At 36.9% G+C, this 19,530-nt stretch overlaps 1 protein-coding gene across 1 annotated transcript; it reads right to left on the reverse strand.

Moving 5' to 3' along the window:
• Window positions 1-829: 829 nt before the first annotated feature.
• LOC135686990 (uncharacterized) lies at window positions 830-18,512 on the reverse strand. Its single transcript, XM_089111351.1, has 11 exons — window positions 18,189-18,512; window positions 12,099-12,165; window positions 11,858-11,905; window positions 11,332-11,440; window positions 10,494-10,796; window positions 9,628-9,734; window positions 8,875-8,963; window positions 8,080-8,106; window positions 7,581-7,654; window positions 7,051-7,206; window positions 830-2,893 (listed from the first exon to the last, which is right to left on the reverse strand). The coding sequence occupies exons 1-11, from the start codon at window positions 18,309-18,311 to the stop codon at window positions 2,641-2,643; spliced, it is 1,356 nt and encodes a 451-aa protein (XP_088967477.1). The 5' UTR covers window positions 18,312-18,512; the 3' UTR covers window positions 830-2,640.
• Between the last annotated feature and the right edge of the window lie 1,018 nt (window positions 18,513-19,530).

Here is a 19,530-nt window from a genome sequence, read left to right on the forward strand (position 1 = left end):
GAAACGTTCACGGTAAGGCAATTTAATGCATTATACTGAACACGGAAAAAGAAAACCGAAGAACTGGAAATGCATTGTCGAGAGATAACAGAAGAAAGGCTTCTCGAGATGCTAAACCAGAAAACCTCAAAGCAGATTGAAGCTTTTGCAAGAAATCTTGGTGCTAAACCAAAGAAAGTAAGCAGGAAATGCTGATGCGAATTCGAGATGTGTAATCAAGGGAACGCCATTTTAGTACGCTATGGGAAAGATTTGGTGGTTGGGTTTCGGCTACGTGTAACCATGGCATAGTTTATCCGCTATATCTTTACTAAGGGCAGAGAGTCCTCGTGATTATTTGGACCAGGGACGCTGCGAGGCAAGTCTTGTTGGGAGGGGCGGGGGGGAGTTGTGGACTACAAATTTACCTGATTAACAAATTATTCCCTGATATTCTTTAGTTGCTGTCACAAACTTCTGCAATAAATTTTGTCAATCTAACTCTGTATATAATTCGCAACTTTAATTTTTATATGATAATCACGGATTTTCCTAATAGTTTTGTCCAATCAGCATATCGGGACGGGCAAAGGGCATAGTTGCTACCTGAGGCGGCACCATGGTTGCCGCCGAAGTAGCAGAAAATTTTCAAATTTTGATGCTTCTAGTTCCCTGGGAAATGCTCTCTTTTAAGCAAATTTCACTAAAGCAATCTTACTACTCCTATTGAAAATTCTTTTTTTGCAAACAAATTGAATAGCAGATAAAAACAACTGGTACAATTTCGCCCTGGTCTTGAAAAATACCACGTTTCTGATTGGTCTATTTCGATCCACAACTGGGTATATAGATTTCCTAGCGTAGAGTTTTCGATCTATGTTCTGACGTTTTAAACTCTGAAGAGTGTCAGACAAAAAGCTTTAGTTTACTAAATGTTATGATTTTTCCAAAGCCATTTTCAAGTTTTGTACCACCAAAAGATTAATTGAAAGGATGGATCAACCTTTGTGAAGTGAGTGACGAAGAAAAGCATTACTTTCTTTTCTCATGTATTAAATTAAAACCAAACTGCAAGGATTCGAAAAGCCAATATTCCGAAAATTAAAACTTCGTTAAGTTAAAATAAGAAACCAGTCAAATATACACGAAAAAATTAACTAAACATAAGCGAAATTTTACAATGCTAGGCATTGAACATCAACTACAGAATTAGTTTTTCAAATATTTGAAATCTAGTAACATAGTTTTTAAGTGATGACGTCACGAAAATAATTTATTATAACTTTTGAATTTGAATCTCATAAACTGAAAGAGCATTATAAAATACCTCTGAATGTGCAAAAGAAGTTAAATATGTTACGTTGCAAATTGGCTGACATATGGCCATATGTACACACGTTGTTTCCCCAGCAAACTTCTGTAATTTAGTGTTTATGGACAGAGCGATAATAACAGCAATGCGGTAGCAAATGTCAAATCTGTCATTGGCCCTACCTCACCAGTGCTCCGTTATTTTCAATTGACTTTGCACATTTAGAATTATTTTATGGTAATCTGTTTGTTTATGTGTCAGAAATTTTAAAATTCTATAAAAAGTTTTAATGATGTCATACGTAAAAATTCTAAACACAAAAGTTCTAAGGCATACTTAAAAAGGAGGCCTATCTGAAATCTTTAATCTAAAGTAAGATACAACAAGATTAAACTAAGTAATTATATGAATTTGGGAAATTTGGGCTTTAAAAGACAGGGAAAGAATATTACATTCAGCTTACCATTGTCAATATTTCCAATACGAGCTAAAAGCATTTTTATTATTTTACAGCAGTGTCAGAAATACTATAACGAAAATTTCTGATTCAGATTTATCATCATTCAAAAAACAAATTGAAATAAATCTAAGAATAAAGACACATCAACTTACCCAGGCCCACCGAGAGGATAGGGGGTTTCCTCAGATTGAGCGAATGCACATTTGGGCATGCGCAAATTGAACTTCCTCATTCGCTGCGAATGCATTACCATTCGCTGAGTAGTTCAACTCAGTTGAACTACTGGGCGACTGGTCGTGGGCGACTGGTTGATTCGATTTCGCCAAGTCGCGCGACCAGAGCGAATCAAGTGGAAACCGGCCTTTAAGGTCTGATGTAATGAAAAACACTGATATTCAAAGATGTTTTTCAGACTGATAATTAAAATAAAGAGTCTAATTTACTTTGACTAATAGTTTCTTGTTTGCTCAGTAACATGATTTTGTATTTTGATCTCATCAAAACTTTTTAGCTTAAACTTTATGGGTCTGTTGTATTTGTTTTTGATACTTATAGGTGAACTTTAACAACTGCGGATAGACCCACCCAATATAAAATGTTCAAGTAACCAGCCCATCCCCCCACCCTTGTGGGATTCTCATCCGCTTACCCTTCAAAGAAGTCCTTTTCTGCAAGTGGGGAGGTTTTAGGCCTATCTGACAAATCAGCTTTATTGGTCTTAATCAATAATTATTTCTTGATCATAATTAATTACAAGTTGATAACATGGCGGAAGAATCTGCAGCTATTACTATCGAAATTGTTAATAAATGTGAGAAATCTCTGGATCTATTCATAAGATTAGACTTACATGGATGTATTTGGCAATTGCTAAATGTGACGATGCACTCTAAATCTTGGTATCTTGTTCAAATTCTGGGCCTTCGTCACTCGAACTGTGATTGGTTACTTCTGATTCGTTGACTTCTTTTAGGTATTGAGTAGGAAATTTATCAGGCAGAAATACTGCAATTACCAACGTGATAAGTGCAATGAACCCAGACAGAACAAAGGAGAAATGATGGTTGAATGGATACCCCAACGTTCCTTCATTCGTTAGCGACCAAGAGTAGAGGGAGCCGAGTACGGTGGGTGCAATTGAGCTGTAAGAAAAATGAAATAATAGGAAAGGATTTTCAACAAAACAGTCCTCACTTGCAGTTCATCTTAAATCTGTTGTCTTGCTAACATCACTGACCCGGGGTTAATATACTTCTTCCAAATTACGGTTACATGCGCGTCCAAATAACGGTTAGTGATTATCATGGAACTAAGTCAAAGTATAGCTTTTGTCTTTGAAGCATAGCGATCATAGTTTTTCGTTTGATGATTTAGTAAAAAGGCAAATGTTCAATAACATTTGCATTCATTAATATATTTGCACTTCCATTCAAAAAGATTTTCTAATTATCTTTAGTACTTGAAAATTGAGCAATGGTCAGTTACTGGAAGAGGAAGACACGTAGAACATCCCCAAGACAATACAAAAAGTGCGATTAACCAGGGGAAGACACTTGGTCAAATATTGGGGGGGGGGGAGGCTATTGTTGTAATGAGGTGGCATCAGATTTCCCATTGTCTTAGAACAAAAAACCATTCCTCTCCAATGTAGTGGGGGGCGACCATCCCCCTCGCCCCCAGGTGTTCGCCACTGCGGGAGTAATTTTTATATATTCAAAATGCTTGCTCAAAATAGTTTGTTTTTTTTACAAACCCCCAGATAAATTCAATTAAAAAAAAAAATTCATTCGTAGAGTGAAGACGTGTTTTATTTGCTCGGTCACAACTTTCATCAATAAATCGAATTTAAATGTTTAGCGACAGCGATAAATCAAATGACAGAGATCACAATATTTTTGAATGACGAGTCATTTCACAATATTTTTGAAGCAATCAAAGCAGTAAGGTGAGCAAAGAACAGGTTTGATTATGAAGCATTCATCTCGCACATTTGCACAAAACAAGGCCTAAGGCCAGCCGACGTGGGAAACACAATCACGAAATTGGAGAAATTACAAAAAATAGTATGCAAAACATATGAAGATGGTCGTCAATCATACTTCATCGTGGAAGAAGACGAGATGGAGAATAACGAATCAAAAACATCTTCGAACGACGAACTATATGGTGCAAAATCGCACACTGCCCCCACGCCGAAGGCATTTCAATTTCAATTTCTGCGAGTTGCCGAGAATTGAAAATCGTGCTGACTTAATCAGTGCTTTTACTCCCATGGCGAACTCCGTTAATATTCTTTATATTAGCCTTTACTGATTTACGTGTTTTTATTATTGTTCATTCTCGGCGTATTGCGGTGTTTCTTATTTGCTACATCTTTATCGACTTTTCGCCGCAAGAACTCCTTGGAGCCCGTCGAGCAGCCTGCTACAGTGGCCTTTTCTTCATTCACACAATATTCTTAATGACTTGATTCAGATCGAGCGTTCTAAATCTGAAAAGTTATTGACGGAAAATGTTACACTAAAAACGAAAACTTTTGAATTAGAATCACTTTTCGAAAATATTTTAGGATCGCAATCATCAGCAGCCACCAAAATGACCAGCATTGAGTCACCAAATGTCAAAGACACAAAGAACCTTGAATGGAAGATCAAACCTGGCCAGTCAAATGGATCGATGCAGCAAAACCATCTGCAACGTGCAAAGATTTGGCTCTGACAAATGGGGGAATAAAACGCACAACCAGGACAACAGCCGAACATCACGAAATTCTAAAAAGAGACGTTAAGCAAATGACATTGGCCAAGCACAACGAAAAAACAATCTGAAGTTGCCAGTATAATAGATTTAACAATAGAAAAAAACCCACCGACACAGCAGACAAGAGAATTCAAGTATAAAAGTGACTATCGATAGAGATTTCCAACTTTTGAGACTAGACGACAAGAAACTATGCGACCAACATGGTAAAGTCAAAATTCAGGGAAAATCAGGTATGAGGCTCAACCAAATCGTAAAGAGTTCAGGCGAAACGGATAGCGATGTGATTATTGTTCATGTAGGGACAAACAATCTGAAAACATCCAGCCCAAAAGAGCTGAAGAAAAGGGCGATCACTGTCAACAATCATGCATCTAACGAACTCATGCTGAATGGATTTGATTTTATAGACAATGATAACATTGTCTACAGCAATCTTGCTCGTGATGCAAATAAATACAGCAGGAGAAAGAAGGTTTGCAAGCAATCTGAGTCGATGATTTACTATTACAGATGGTAGACCATGATTTATGCAGTAAGAATGGTAAATGCATGTAGACTCGTTACCAAAGGAAACATATTAGGTATAAACCTCGAACATTGTAACATATTTTCCAATAGCGTCCAATGTGAAACGGGCTTAAGTATTTACCGTAAATGTATATGTTGCATTTTACTATGTCTGTATTATTATAATCTAGTAGTATGTGTATATTAGGTATTTGGTACCATTGAGGGGGGGGGGGGGGTAGGTACTATCTACTCACTAAATCTAGATTCAATAAGTCTAGATTTCTTTCCGACAAAAAACAGTGCCTCTGTGAAAATTTTTTCAGCCCCCTCCCTTTCTCAATGCCTGTCAGATTAGCGAAAGATGCATCCCAATTCATTGCCCTCCCTATTACACTAGTATACAACTCTTCACTCACTGCACGTAATTTTCCAGATACTTGGAAGATTGCAAGGGTGACCCCAATTTTCAAATTAGGTGCAAGAGGTGATATGAATAATTACAGGCCTATATCCGTTCTTTCGATATTTGCCAGGATTCTTGAAAAAATAGTTTACGATCAGCTGATTGACTATTTCAAAGAGAAACAACTGCGAAAAGCATGCGTTTCGTAAGCTACACTCAACTATCACGTCTCTAATAAAAAGTACTGATGAATGGCTAAACAACATTGATTCTCAAAAGATCAATATGACCATGTGGATCACAAAATATTGCTCGAAAAACTTTCTAGATATGGTGTACAGGGCATTGTGTTTAACTGGTTTCGATGTTATATAACCCAATGTAAACAATTTTGCAGAATCAATGGTGAGTTTTCCAAGCCCTTAGAGGTAGCATGTGGCATTCCCCAAGGTTCCTGCCTGGGCCCTTTTCTCTTCATCATATACCTTAATGGCTTTGAAGAATGTTTAAAGTTTTCATCGGCAGGCATGTATGCTGATGATACACACACGACAATAATATCTGAAGACATTAACAAGCTTACCCAAATGATGAATGAGGAATTAGAAAATATTTCTGAGTGGATGAGGATCGATAAATTGCAAACCTTAAAAACTGAGTTCATGCTTATCGGCCATCCACGTAGAATAAATAAAATTGAAACTCTAGCTCCTCTGAAACTTACTGGCACAGAAATAAAATGAGTGAAAAAACTAAATCTCTATGGATTATTGTGGACGAGAATCTCAACTGGAAGGAACACTTTAAATCTTTGAAAAGAAACGTAGCAAGTGGTCTGTCTGCGATAAAAACTGAAGCACATTCTTCCACAATCTAAACTATGTGAGGTTTATCAAGCGCTGGTTGAAAGTCACCGCTGATACGTGAATGTTGTCTGAGGTAGCCTGCCAAATACGAAGCTACAAACGCTTCAGCGTCTACAGGACAGGGCATTCTCAATTAATGAAAATGCCAAACGAAAGAACCCCTGGACCAGTGATTAGCTAAGCGTTGATCAGAGCATCTCTTTTGATAGATCTATCATAGCACACAAAATATTCAATAAGCAGTGCCCTGAGAGCCTCTGGAACAAGTATAATCAGAGGATTGAATATTCCAGTTATAGCACAAGAAACAATAGAAATCTCAACATCCCAAAATTTAAGCTTGAGAGTTCAAAAAAAGGATTCTACCTCTCCGCGCTTAAAGCTTGGAACGAAATACCCATAGAACTAAGGGAGATGATACCCTCGCTCTAGCAATTTAAATGAAAATCAAAAGCTTATTTAAAGAGCTCAGGAAACCCGAATCAAAACACGACTCCCTGGAAGATCAGACGTCAAATTCAATTCACTCATATTATCAAATAATTTCTTTTAAATTTTTGTCTTCCATCACTAGTTTTTTATAAAACTTATCATAACTTGTACTTGGGTGTCTGATAGGATATCGTGTTGAAATAAAAAATTTAATAGAAAAATGAAAAAAAAGAATTAGGGCTCGAAATAACAATTCATGGTCTAAGGCCACCACTCGACGGCCTGGGATTGACGCTCTTTACTAGCAAAATGATAATATAATTACCGGAAGACACATGACGCTGTCATTCCCAGTCCATTGACCAGGCCCATGTACTTTGGGTCAGCAGCACAAATGAGTATTATATTGATTGCCATTAAGCAGCAGGCGAATGTTAACCTCACGATAAACAAAACCGGAACAAGCGCGTACCATACATATCTGCGAAGAATAAAATACGAGATCAGACAAACATAGCTTTTTGCACCAAATCAAGGCAGCGAAAAGCATTAAAGACCCACGACGGATATGAGAGTAGTGTAAGGCAGGGCCTGGGCAGGCTACAAATAGATAACCAGTCAGGATAAGTCTGAGGGGCAATCCATTTTTGCAATCAGCAAACGAGAGGCATGTGAATTCATGATTGGTCCTCACTCACTGATTGGTCAATGATTGACGGACAGGTGACTTTAGTATCTGGTGATTGCCTTTAGGAGTGGTTATAAGAAAAAAAAATTGTACTGTAGTATCCTTGGCGTTTTCCTGACCATTGATAAATTTGTATTGAAAGGAGGGATAAGAACAAATAGACAAACCTGAACGGTATATAGCCAATAAATGCAAAAAGTGGCAAGCCAAACACGAGCAGATATAAGCCAGCAATCAACAACTGCAAGAAAATAAAACAGACTTTAAAAACGAAAAGCACCGCTCAGGTGTGGAAGTTTAGTGGATTCTAAACACATTTTCAGCAATTTGAATGTTCTCTTTGTTTCATGCGTCTACTTTCTCATTATTTGATCTTGCGGTAATTTGGACAGAAATCTCGATCAACCTGAAAATGATTTTAGCGACAGTGGACTTCGAATAAAGTTTAGTGAAATCTTCGCTTTATCTTGTTTCAAGCGTAGAGAAATTTCGGAGTAAAACAAAAACATTCATGGTGGTTAGATGGCACATTTTTCATTCAACGTAGAAAATACATAGGTGGAGATTAAACTTGTTGAAGATAAGTTTAAAAATAAGTATAAGATAAGTTTAAAAATGAAAATAACATAAATATGGTGACTATTCATTTTTGCTCAAACTTCTCACCTTTTTGGCACCAAATCTCCGTTCGAGCTGCAAATATCGAAGGAATTGCATCAGTCTTAATAAAATCATTACTTCAGGAAATTACATCAGTTTCCTACCATTTCTTAAACATCTATAAAAATCATAATGAAAGATGCCATCGTTTTTTTAAATGCAGAGGCTGAGCAGAAAGTGAGCTGGAAATTTCAAGATTTTGACTGGAAAGTTTTCAAAAAGTTTGATTTTTCACTATCCGTCTTTAACACTTATAGACATGCGACAGCTTAGCTTGAAGGGTAATGACATGAGGCAAGCAAAAAATTCTAACTAGTCGTGGATCGAAAGCAATATGAGAGGAAGAATGGTATTAGATTGGTTCTTTGCTTTTGACCAATCGGTGACAGGTAACTTCCCACTTTGGTGAAGAGTCCAAGAGAGAAAACAAACTCTTTCTGTCTAGGCAAGCAGAGATCCTTTAATTTGATGTACACAGATTCCATAATATCTAAAAGAAAAGACAATCTTGCGTGCCCAGTGATTCCAAAATTTTCATCTCTAAACCTTTTGGCACACTGGATTCTTGAGCAAATTATGATATATTTGGCCGAATTGCACTATATTTGGATATTCTGACATCTGCAAACATGTCCAGCAGTAATACATATCAATTTTGCAATAAAAACGTTCCTTGAAAACATAACGTCACTTCGAAACTGTACGATACAATCTTTCATCTCATTTCGTGCACTATTCCCATCATCAGTTACCCAACCAAACATAAAGTAAGGACAGTACAGAATAAGAAGTTTGACATACCCTTGCAATGACGAAAACCAAAACAACCATAGGTGCGGCTGCAATGAGAATGGCTGTCCCTATCTGATCCGACGCAAAGTTCAGGCCACCTTGAAGGGAAGATAACTGTCAAAATTTCACAAAAACGAGCGCGTTCATTTTTCTTGGTGTATTCATTCAATTTAATTCTCTGACATTGTTGATTTTATTCTGTGGTTACTCCTAAAATAAAATCCAGGAGAATTACATCATGGGAATAAGTTCTGTGATTGACAGTATAGATTCTATATCATTTATCTCATTTCATTTCAAATGTTTAAGGGGAGTAGCCCTTCAGCAATGCTGATTTTCAAGAAACCCTCCACTAAAAACAACTCACAGAAACTCTAATAGATTTAAAAACAAATCAACCTAATTACAATTAAATATATAAAATTTATAATAAACTCTAATTTAATTATTTCAAAATATGGCCACAATTAAAGGCCGAATGGTAGACGCCAATTAACGATTGCGCAAGTTATCTTGTGATTTATATCCTGTTGATTCCCCTTATAAAGCTGATGCATAAGGAAATACAAATTGACAAAGAGGTCTCCGATTAACACAAAAAGATATATATATTTTTTGAGGTCCCAAGGCCTTTGTGGCACCCGTTCACATGTTGTATCGAGAAAGGCACTTAGAGCTCGTGACAGGACGTGTCTGCCAACAGAGGAGCATTTATTTTTACAAACTCGAGTTTAAAGAGAAACAAAAATTGTGACACTTTACCGTAAATCTTAGACGAGTCTGCGTAGACAGGAAATGTTTCATTAAACCCAGTTGAAATAAAAGAGAAAACAGCATAGAGCGCCAAAGATAGCTGCACGTTTCTTATCCTGGAAACAAAACAGGCCTAGATTAGTTTATAAACGAAACATAAATATAAAATATTAGAGATAAATGATAAACAAAACGTTCACTTATGTCTGTATGAACTTAAAAGACTTTATTATGATTTTGAAAGTTTTAAAAGTTTATCTATCATTTTAAATGTTTACGACTTAAATTTCATGTGAAACATGACATGTCTTGGCTACGACAAAAATCGATATAAAGAAAACTGTTCAGTTATTAATACAACTACCCTTTTAAAAAAGATATCTCATGAAAGAATTATAAAACTACAAACAAATAACAACAAGAAATGCTAATACAATCTTCAGATTGCTATGATTCGCAGAACTTTTTCGAATCGAAAAAGGTTCAATCCAAACAAACAAATCACAGTCCTACTTAGTCGCCAGGAAATTTGTCATTTTGTAAAGTGAACAATAAGTGTTTCCCTTGTGACGAAGAGCGTAACAAGAGCTTACAGAGCATGCCAAAAACTATACCAACTCATGCAACAGCATATATAAAAGGCTGGCAATGTTATTCTGATTTCTGACTCACAGGTCTTTTCCAATGTATTTGCAATGATCTATTCCACAAAGGTGGTTTTTTTGTTTTGGGCAAAAGAGTTCGTATCGTGGCAATCCAGCTATTCTTCAAGGTAGTTAGCCAAATGATTTTTCTACACAATGACTTTTGAAGTAAATAAGATAATTATAAAATAGTCGTTAAGTGGGAAATTGAAAGGGAAAGATTTATCATACTTTATGAGTTGCCATAACGACGACTCTTTCAAGCCTCGGCAACATGTTGAGGCTGGACGTGTCTGCACCATGACACTATCGCATTCGATATGAAAATGGGAAACAGTAGTCTTTGCATTGTTTGAATCCTTCTCATGCTCCGCTTCTTTGTTGGGGTGTACAGCAAAGACAGTGTAGGATTCTTTTGCAACAATTTTATCATATGTATACATATGCAAATATTTTCTTGATCTACGAGATTGTCCTTCAATTGATTTACTTCCACTGTCATTAAGCAACATTGTCTTTTCATTAGCCTTCTCTCTGAAAAAAACCCAATAAACATTAGGTAACTTAAAAACAAATCGAGCTCATTTCGAAACACGAAAGCAAATCATGAAGTGTTAATTGAATATTATTATTTAATAATGAAGAATTTAAATAGAAACAAACAATAAGTAGGAATATAATGGAAATTGCTGTCCAATTCTCCGTTATGATGTCAAGCACTCTGTAATTCCAGGCGAAGGAATCACAATGTGTGGTCACATCGAGAGAAAGGACCTGGACACTGCTCGATAGGCATGAATTCGCAGTGTCCTATGACATACCTTTGAATGCTAGGTAGAAACACATGCAAATAGGCAGGGAATGTACACGTGTAATATGGTCATCAGGCAACTTTATTCTGAGAATACGATTCGATATTATTATGTTAGATTATAACTGACATCTTTGAAATCCACTTTTCATATGATTAATCTTTCTTGAAAAAATTAGACGCTTAGAAACTAGTTTTCTTTTTACGTCATTTGAATTTTACGTAATTTATTCCTGATATGAAAAAAATTTCGATTACCTTTTAAGAGTCTCTGGAATTTTGACTATGGTCAGAAACAAGGATATGACCAACATAACGAAAGTTATAAATACTGGTAGAAGATATGGGAATTTTCCAAATAGAGAATCTAAAAAAAAGTTCAAAATGTAATTTTCTGAAAATGCAGACCACATGTTGTGCATATATTACATGTGACCAATTGCCAAATGCAATTAATCTTGGAACGAGGATATCATTGCGATGAATTAAATGAAAGAAACTCGTCTAGGTAGCTACCTAAAACACAACTTAGGTTGAGGGAACGTGAATAAAAATAAAAGATTGTATTAAACTTTATTGAAAGATATAGCTACTTAGAAAAACTGTGACACAGGTTAAAGAGCTCTAATACCAGAATTGCTTTCAACGAAGATCCTCTTTTAAATAGAAGCATTCAAAACAAATGCGATTTTTCAATTATAATAAATATGTTAGATTTAATCTTCGAAATACTTGCAAAGAGTAATGATATGAATAAGAAAACAAACAAATGCTACAAAAATACCTTTAGAAAAAGTTGCTGGAAAAGACTCGGCCGGAAAAACTAAAAACCCTACGAAGAAAAGAGGTGGAGAAATAGTATCAGTTTATTTGAGTCTGAGATAAAGATAAAAGGTCACTGAATTTAATAAATGAATATATGGTATATAGTCTAAATAAAATGAAGCAAAGAATTTAGCCCAGCCCAGCCCAGCCCAGCCCAGCCTAACCCGCTTTTATCAATGATGGAACAAAGAAGGACATACCTCCTACAGCTGGGCCAACTATCGAACCAATCTGACAAGAGCTTATTATTATTGCCATTCCAAGACTCTGAAAAAAGACAAGAGTTTATGATAGGATGCATAGTAGTGACAAAGATTAGGAAAAATTATATTTTGTGTATACATTGATCAAAAGAGGATACAATTTTGAGTATTATTTAGGTCTATTCAAATTTCCATATTCTCTGACAGTGGTAAGGATAGGCTCAAGAACGAGAGAAGATAGGCCTATTGAGAAGGTCTTTCGTCTCTTGATCATCGTCTCTTGATTACACCTCGTGATTTCTACATTGAGTATTATGGAGCGTGCAGCTTACGATCATGTCGATGCAACAGTAAAGGTGAAATCTGATCGACATTTTACAATCAATGAAACAGTTACAATCCTTTACGAAGCCTTGCTAAACCCCATGGACCCTAGCTTATGTCTTTTAAAAAGAAGACACCGATGCTACAAAACTCTCTCTATATGGTCCATTATAGGGGGCTTTCCCAAGGGGGCTTTACCGCGGGACTTTCTCAGGGGGGCCGGGGCTGCTAGTTCCAATGCAAAATACAACTACTGGAAATAGTCTCAGGCCCTAAGGCAAAATCTACCTCCATTTTAACGGCGTTGGTTCACAAAAAGCTGCCTTAGAAGAGATTGGAAAAAATGTTTTTAATTTTCAGGGAACGATATTCATTTCATTTATTCATTTCAAATGTTTAAGAAGGGTAGCCCTTTAGCAATGCTGTTTTTCAAGGGTCCCTCCACTTAAAATACATACAGAAATTCTTATAAAAAACAAATTACCCTAATTACAATTCAATATTTACAATTTAAAATAAATTTAAAATAAAATAAACTTGAATTTAATTTTACTACAAATATCTATAACGAAAGGCGAAATGGAAATTTCCAATATACAATTTACAATTACGCCTATTCACAATTTCGCAAGATTTTTTTGAAGTTGGTCAAAGAAGATGCCTGTTTACACTCAGCTGAAAGGCCATTCCAAGACCTAGCACCTCTAAACGAGAAGCATTTCTGTCCATTTTTGGAGTTTTTCTTTTGTAGCCTTAGGTCAGTTGATGTATTCCTAAGATTCCTAGAATTTAACTTGGATTTTTCTATGAAAAGATCACACATGTATTGTGGAGCCAGTCCAGTCCATGAATCGATTTGAAGACCATGATGTTTGACTCATTAGTGATTAGCTCGTCTATGGTCCTCCAGCCCAGCTCCTTTATGAGCGGCTGCCTCGGTGCATCAAAACTGCTACCAGATACAATACGAGCAGCCCGGCTTTGTAGTTTCTGTAAGCGTTTGATTTCGGTAAGACCACAACAGCCCCACACCGAACAACGATAGCGAGAGTGTGGCTTCACAATACTTGTGTACATAGTCTTCAGAATTTCTTTTGACAGAAAGGATTTCGATCCACAACTGGGAATATATATTTCCTAGCGTAGAGTTTTCGATATATGTTCTGACGTTTTAAACTCTGAAGAGTGTCAGACGAAAAGCTTTAGTTTACTGAATGTTTGCTTTTTTCAAAGCCATTTAGAAAGGATTTTGCATGCTTCAAAAAGCCAATTTCTCTGGAGACCTTGGAAGAAATTATTTTAGTGTATTCCTTCCAATCTAGTGTGTTATCGATCTGTATTCCAAGATAACATCCAGCTCATTGTTCTGAATTTTTAGCTTTAAAGATTCGTCTTGATTCTTTAATGATTTATGCTTAGGTTTGGTGGAAATCAGCAGGGCATGCGTTTTCATTACATTCAGTGAAAGTTTGTTGCCCTTGAGCCATTTTTCAACGTGTGCAAGGTCATTATTGATGGCCTCATTCAGCTGAGTGATATCATGCGATTGATGGCAAAGACTCGTTTCATCTGCATACATGGACACATTTGTTTTTGGACAATTAGTGGGAGGTCGTTTATATAAATGAGGAATAAATGGGGTCCAAGACATGAGCCTTTGGGTACACCAACATTTATTTCCATAATTGATGAATCAACACCGTTTACCTTAGAATATTGCTTCCGGTTGTGAAGGAATGATTTAAACCATTCTAACGGCTGTTGCTGAATACCATAAAACTTTAGCTTTTTGCATAGTATGCCATGGTCAACTGTGTCAAATGCCTTTTCCAGGTCAATAAAAACTAATCCCACTAGCTTCCCCAAATCTAGTCCTTCATACCAGTCATCGTGGTTTCAAGCAAACATGTTACGGTAGAGTGAAGTTTACGAAAGTTCTGGGGATAAATATCCATTATCACTCATGTGCTGGTACGATTGGTTAGTCACAAGTCTTTCGAAGAGCCTTTAGATGACAGGTAAAACTGATATAGGGCGATAGTTAGACTTATCAGTTTTGTCTCCTTCTTTAAAAATTGGGGTAACTCTGACCAATTTCCATGAATCTGGAAAAATGTTAGTTTGAAGTGATATATTGAACAAACAGGCCAAAGCGCTCTCAATGTGAGGTAAGGCCAGTTTTAGAAAATAGCAGGAGATATTGTCATTCCCAAATCTCTTTGAAAGCTTGGTTTTGGAAATCGTATTCCGAATTTCCTCCACTTCTATCACCCTAAACTTGAACTTCACATTGTCATTAGTATTATCGAAGTTCCCAGATAGAAGAGGGTTAGGAACAGCTTCCATTTTGCTCGCTAAGTTTACACCAATTGTACAGAAAAAACGATATACTGTATTTGAGATTTCTTTTTTGTTAATAATTGCATTACCTGAATCTTTGATACAATCAATATTGCTAGATTTTGATTTTTTGTTCAGGAGTTCATTAATTGTTTTCCAAGTTTCCTTCATGTTTCCTTGATATTCAAACATTTTGTAGCAAAATGTTGCTTTTTAAGCTGGATATTAAGAGAATTAGCTTCATTTCGAGCTTGTTTGTATGAATCAATAATACTAGGTGATTTACTTTTAAGAGCAGCTTTTTACAATCTATCCCTGTTAATCATCAGAGTGTTTGTCAATCCAGGGGCAGTATTTTTCTTAAACGCGCATTTCCCTTAGAGGAGCATGTTTTTCAAAGGGGGAAAAAACAAAGCTGTCCAAGCATTGGCAAGTGTATTTACATTATTGCTCATTTGGAACATATGCTCCCAACGTTTGTTAGAGACATCGGACAGGAAATCTTGCTCTTCAAAGTTTTTCATGCTTCGAGTTTTTATCTGTTTATGGTCCTTTTTTACTGCGCCGTCAAATTTACGAATACAGTAATCCATAAAATGTCCACTTAGAGAAACTTTATGAACCCCTGATTCAACAATGTTTCCAGTACACGTAGTGGCAATGTGACCAATAATTGTTGCTGTTTCAAGGGTGACCCTTGTTGGCTCCTCCACAACCTGTTTCAAACTAAACAGTTCATATAAATTTACCATGTGCTTAGCATTGTTATCTTTGAACTGATGGTTCATTTTCTTTGCGAAATCACAATTTGTGTCGCCCAGGAGAATCATTTCCTTCGCTTCCCTATCTAAGTAGCCAAGGACTTTTTCAACCCTATCAAAGGAGCCAACGGGGCACCCAGGTGGTCGATACCATGCAATAACCAGAAAAGGCTTGCTTCTGGGGGGCTCAATTTCTATGCAGATGAGTTCAAGCATTTCTGCTGGAATATCGTCCCGAGGTTTAAAATTGATTGAATTTTTGACATAAATGGATACTCCCCCACCATGGCATGTTCTAACACTACGTGGCCTGTTTTCATTTAATGCCAAAATGTAAATTCCTAACCTCTTGATCATTAGGTTTACTTCGTCAAAATGGCTTCGAAGGCCATTTATATTCAGGGAGGCAATTGCCATACCCTTTTTGAATCCTAAATACTGGTGACCTGGGGCCACACTGATAGGTGCCTTGACAATTTCTTTGCAGATTTCGAAACTGCTTGCATCTTCCCTGAGCGACTCATTTTCAAGTAGTTAATTAAACTTAAGGTGATTCGTTAGATTACGAGCAAACAATCGATTTCCCTCAGGGTTGAGATGCAAAGCATCACTTAGCAAATGTTTGAAGCCAATATTGCCGTGAGGTATGTAATCCCAGCCCTGAGTTAAGCAATATTTTTTAATGAGATCATTGGTTTCAACAATTTTGATATTTAATGAAGGGTTGTACCTCTGATATACAATTGTTGATATCGCAATGTTTGCATCTGTGTTTTCATTATGCAGATACTTGCAGGCGTCATCAATGTTACTGATGATGGATTTTGTTGGTATTCCTTTGGAAATATCGTTGCTCCCAATGTGAATAATGATCTCTTCAGTTGTTTCAAATTCGTTTATGATCGTTTTTCCATGTCTTTTTATCAGCTGACTGCTTGTAGCACCACCTAGACCTGCGACGACGGTGTTTTTCAGCTTTGTGCTATCTAATCGCTTTATGAGTGAACCAGCAAGCAGGACGACTTTTTTGATTATTGCTTTTCTTTCTTATTCATCTTGGCATTAGCAGTTGTTGTTAACTAAATGCTACCATTATTAAAGTGGATTGCATTTTTAGAATCGCAACCCTTGTGTGCTTGAGCCCTGGCAAAACGACTAAACATTTCACTAAACATTTCACTCAACTTTTTTTTAGTCAAAAGTTTAGTGAAAAGTTTAGTCGTTTTACCACCCTGTTTAGTATTGTTTAGTCATGTTGAGTGTTGTTGAGCTAAGTTTGATCCTGGACAAAAATGTTTAGCGTTGTTTAGTGCTGTTTAGCAAATGTTTAGTCGTTTTGCCACCAATAAAACATTTGTTGTGATCGCGCAAGCTCACTAGCTGTGGAAATCCAAAGGTTTTCGTCTGTTTTCGTTGGTTTTCCTGTCTCTACGTGACCCAAAAAGCCTTTGTGAGACATCTGCATATCTCATTGTACGCTACTGTGTCTTCTTCAACAGTCAACTTTGTTGTTAATCTGCTAAAAAGTTTTTTCTTTCCCCGTCGCTTCAACCAATTCTTATTTTTATCCACTTCTTGTGCATGAACGAAATAAACCAAAAGCAAATTCCCATGCAAGATCCCCAACAACCCAACAGCCTCATAGACAGCTTGCAGCTCAAAAAAGTTGAGTGAAGTTTAGTGAAAAGTTTAGTCACGCTTTGCCACCCTCGCTAAACTTCGCTAAACTTCGCTAAACAAAAGTTGAGTGAAATGTTTAGTGAAATGTTTAGACGTGTTGCCAGGGGTTTACTCTTCGTCTCGTGGTATTGAAGGGATTTCTTTTGTGTTCTTAGCAATGATGGAGTAACTATCCTCTTGAGTAGATCTTTTCTTTTGCCGATTGCTTTCCAAGCAGTTAATTCTTTCGGACGATTTCAGGCTCTGATTTTCGATTCTGAAATTGAGAATTTCTCCTCTTAGTACATCGTTAGTTTGGCGCTCCGAATCCAACTGTGAGTTTAGGCGCCTTATATCCTCAGTTATTTTTTCAAATATCCTCAAAACGGCAAAAAAATCAGACAAAAAATCATACTGAAATTGTTTCGATGTCGGTGTTGCGGGTACGTCGACTAGATCTAAGAATGCAGAACTTTCTTCCCTGCTATCGCCAACCTCCTCACTGTTTGTTTCATCTCCAAGATTCTTAGTGTTGAAAATGAAAAACGATTTTTTGCCATCGGTTGTTGATTTACTATAAACTGAGCCACTTTCGACAAGATACTCAAATGATGATTGAATATCAGTTTCACTTAGGCCGGATCTGGCCACGGCCGTTCGAATGATAAGCTCGGAGTCAGGACGTTTCCTCTTGTCTACGCGAATGTGGCCTATGGCATCATGAATAATCTTTTCATATTCCATTTTTACTTTCATTGCGTCGTATTTAGTAGCTATTCAAACAAACGAAGTTGATTTTTTCTCATTTAGACCATAAAGCGCTTTAAATACACATCCATTCGCAGCAAGTAGCTACTAAGCAAATAAAATCACTCTTACAGCTTGGCGATCAAAATACATGACTTAGCCAATGAGTAGTCCAGTGAATTTTAGAAATATTTGGAGCTAACAGGACGAAAAAGTGCAGAAGAGAAATACAATGTAGCTCAAATTGATTCCTTACGCTGTTGGTCTCATCACAAAGGGCGAAAATCGTCGCCTTCAGAGCTATGATCAGTCCACCACACAATCCTTGAAGGAACCGAGTTATCAAGGCCCAAGCATAAGACTGGCTAAAGCCAAACATAAGAGTGCAGAGGGCAATGAGACTAGTTGATATTGCCAGTGAATGTTTGCGTCCAATACGGTCACATAGCCAACCCCACAAAAAACTACAAATAAGAAAAGAAGAAATCTCATAATATCTGTACTGTAATAACTGTTTAACCGAGACTAAGCTGTTACAGGGTGATTTCAATAAAGCAAAAATATTCACACGCCTGCACACCAGCAATCCTCGTAAGGACTGCCAGATCCCTAGATGCAAACATTATGAATGGTCAATAATGGCGCCAAAAGCCCTGCTTACACTACACAAACTAACCTGGATTCGCCCTAGGTTAAAAGTACCAGGGTTGAACCCTGACCCTGCTTACACTACACAAACTAACTGGAAACTGTCAACTTTGAAGTGTAAACGGAATCAAGGGCGAACCTGGGTTAGTTTGATATCGACGCATGCGTAACAAAGACAAATTGAAGGTGAGCATAAACAAAATGGCGGCAGTTGACGTGTATAGTGTTTGTGAACTTTACAAAATACAATAAATCCACTTCAGAAACAATTATTCCCAGTGCGGGCTTCGTACAATGAGAAAACTTTGCATTCGCGCTTTGCTTTGTTTGCACTCGGCGACATTTCTATCACTACACATGCGTCCTGAAGAAACTAACCCAGATTCGCCCCTGGTTTGCGTTTACATTAAACTTTATCTAAACTGACCCAGGTTCGACCTAGGGCGAACCCACCTTTTGAGTTGGGTTGACTAACCTGGGGCGAACCTGGGTTAGTTTGCGTTTACACTACAAAAATCGAACCTGGGTTAGATTTAACCTGGGGCGCACCCAGGTTAGTTTGTGCAGTGTAAACAGGACTAAAGAAGAGTCAAAGTCTCATGAGAATGGAAACAATTTTTCAACCTTAACGAATAAACAGGTAATAATGATCATTAAGGGTCTAGTTAAAATGAGTGTTTGTAAAACAAAAAGATAAAACTTTAAAGAGACATGACGTCAAGAGTCTCAAAACTAACACTTAAATATCATACCTTCCTAATGATCTTCCTACAAAAAGTGATGAAGCCACAATTCCGACATAATTACCTAAGAAAGAAAATTGAAGGGTTGAATCGAAATTAAAGAAAAAGAAACTAGCAAAAATAATCAGTTTAGGCGTGATTTAATTATTACAATACACAGAGACATTCAATCCGCTAATTTGAAGATTCAGTATCTAAAACACTTCT

This window comes from Rhopilema esculentum, chromosome 11 (genome assembly GCF_057945365.1).
Source record: "Rhopilema esculentum isolate cy_ngs chromosome 11, ASM5794536v1, whole genome shotgun sequence".
Taxonomy (NCBI): Eukaryota; Metazoa; Cnidaria; class Scyphozoa; order Rhizostomeae; family Rhizostomatidae; genus Rhopilema; species Rhopilema esculentum.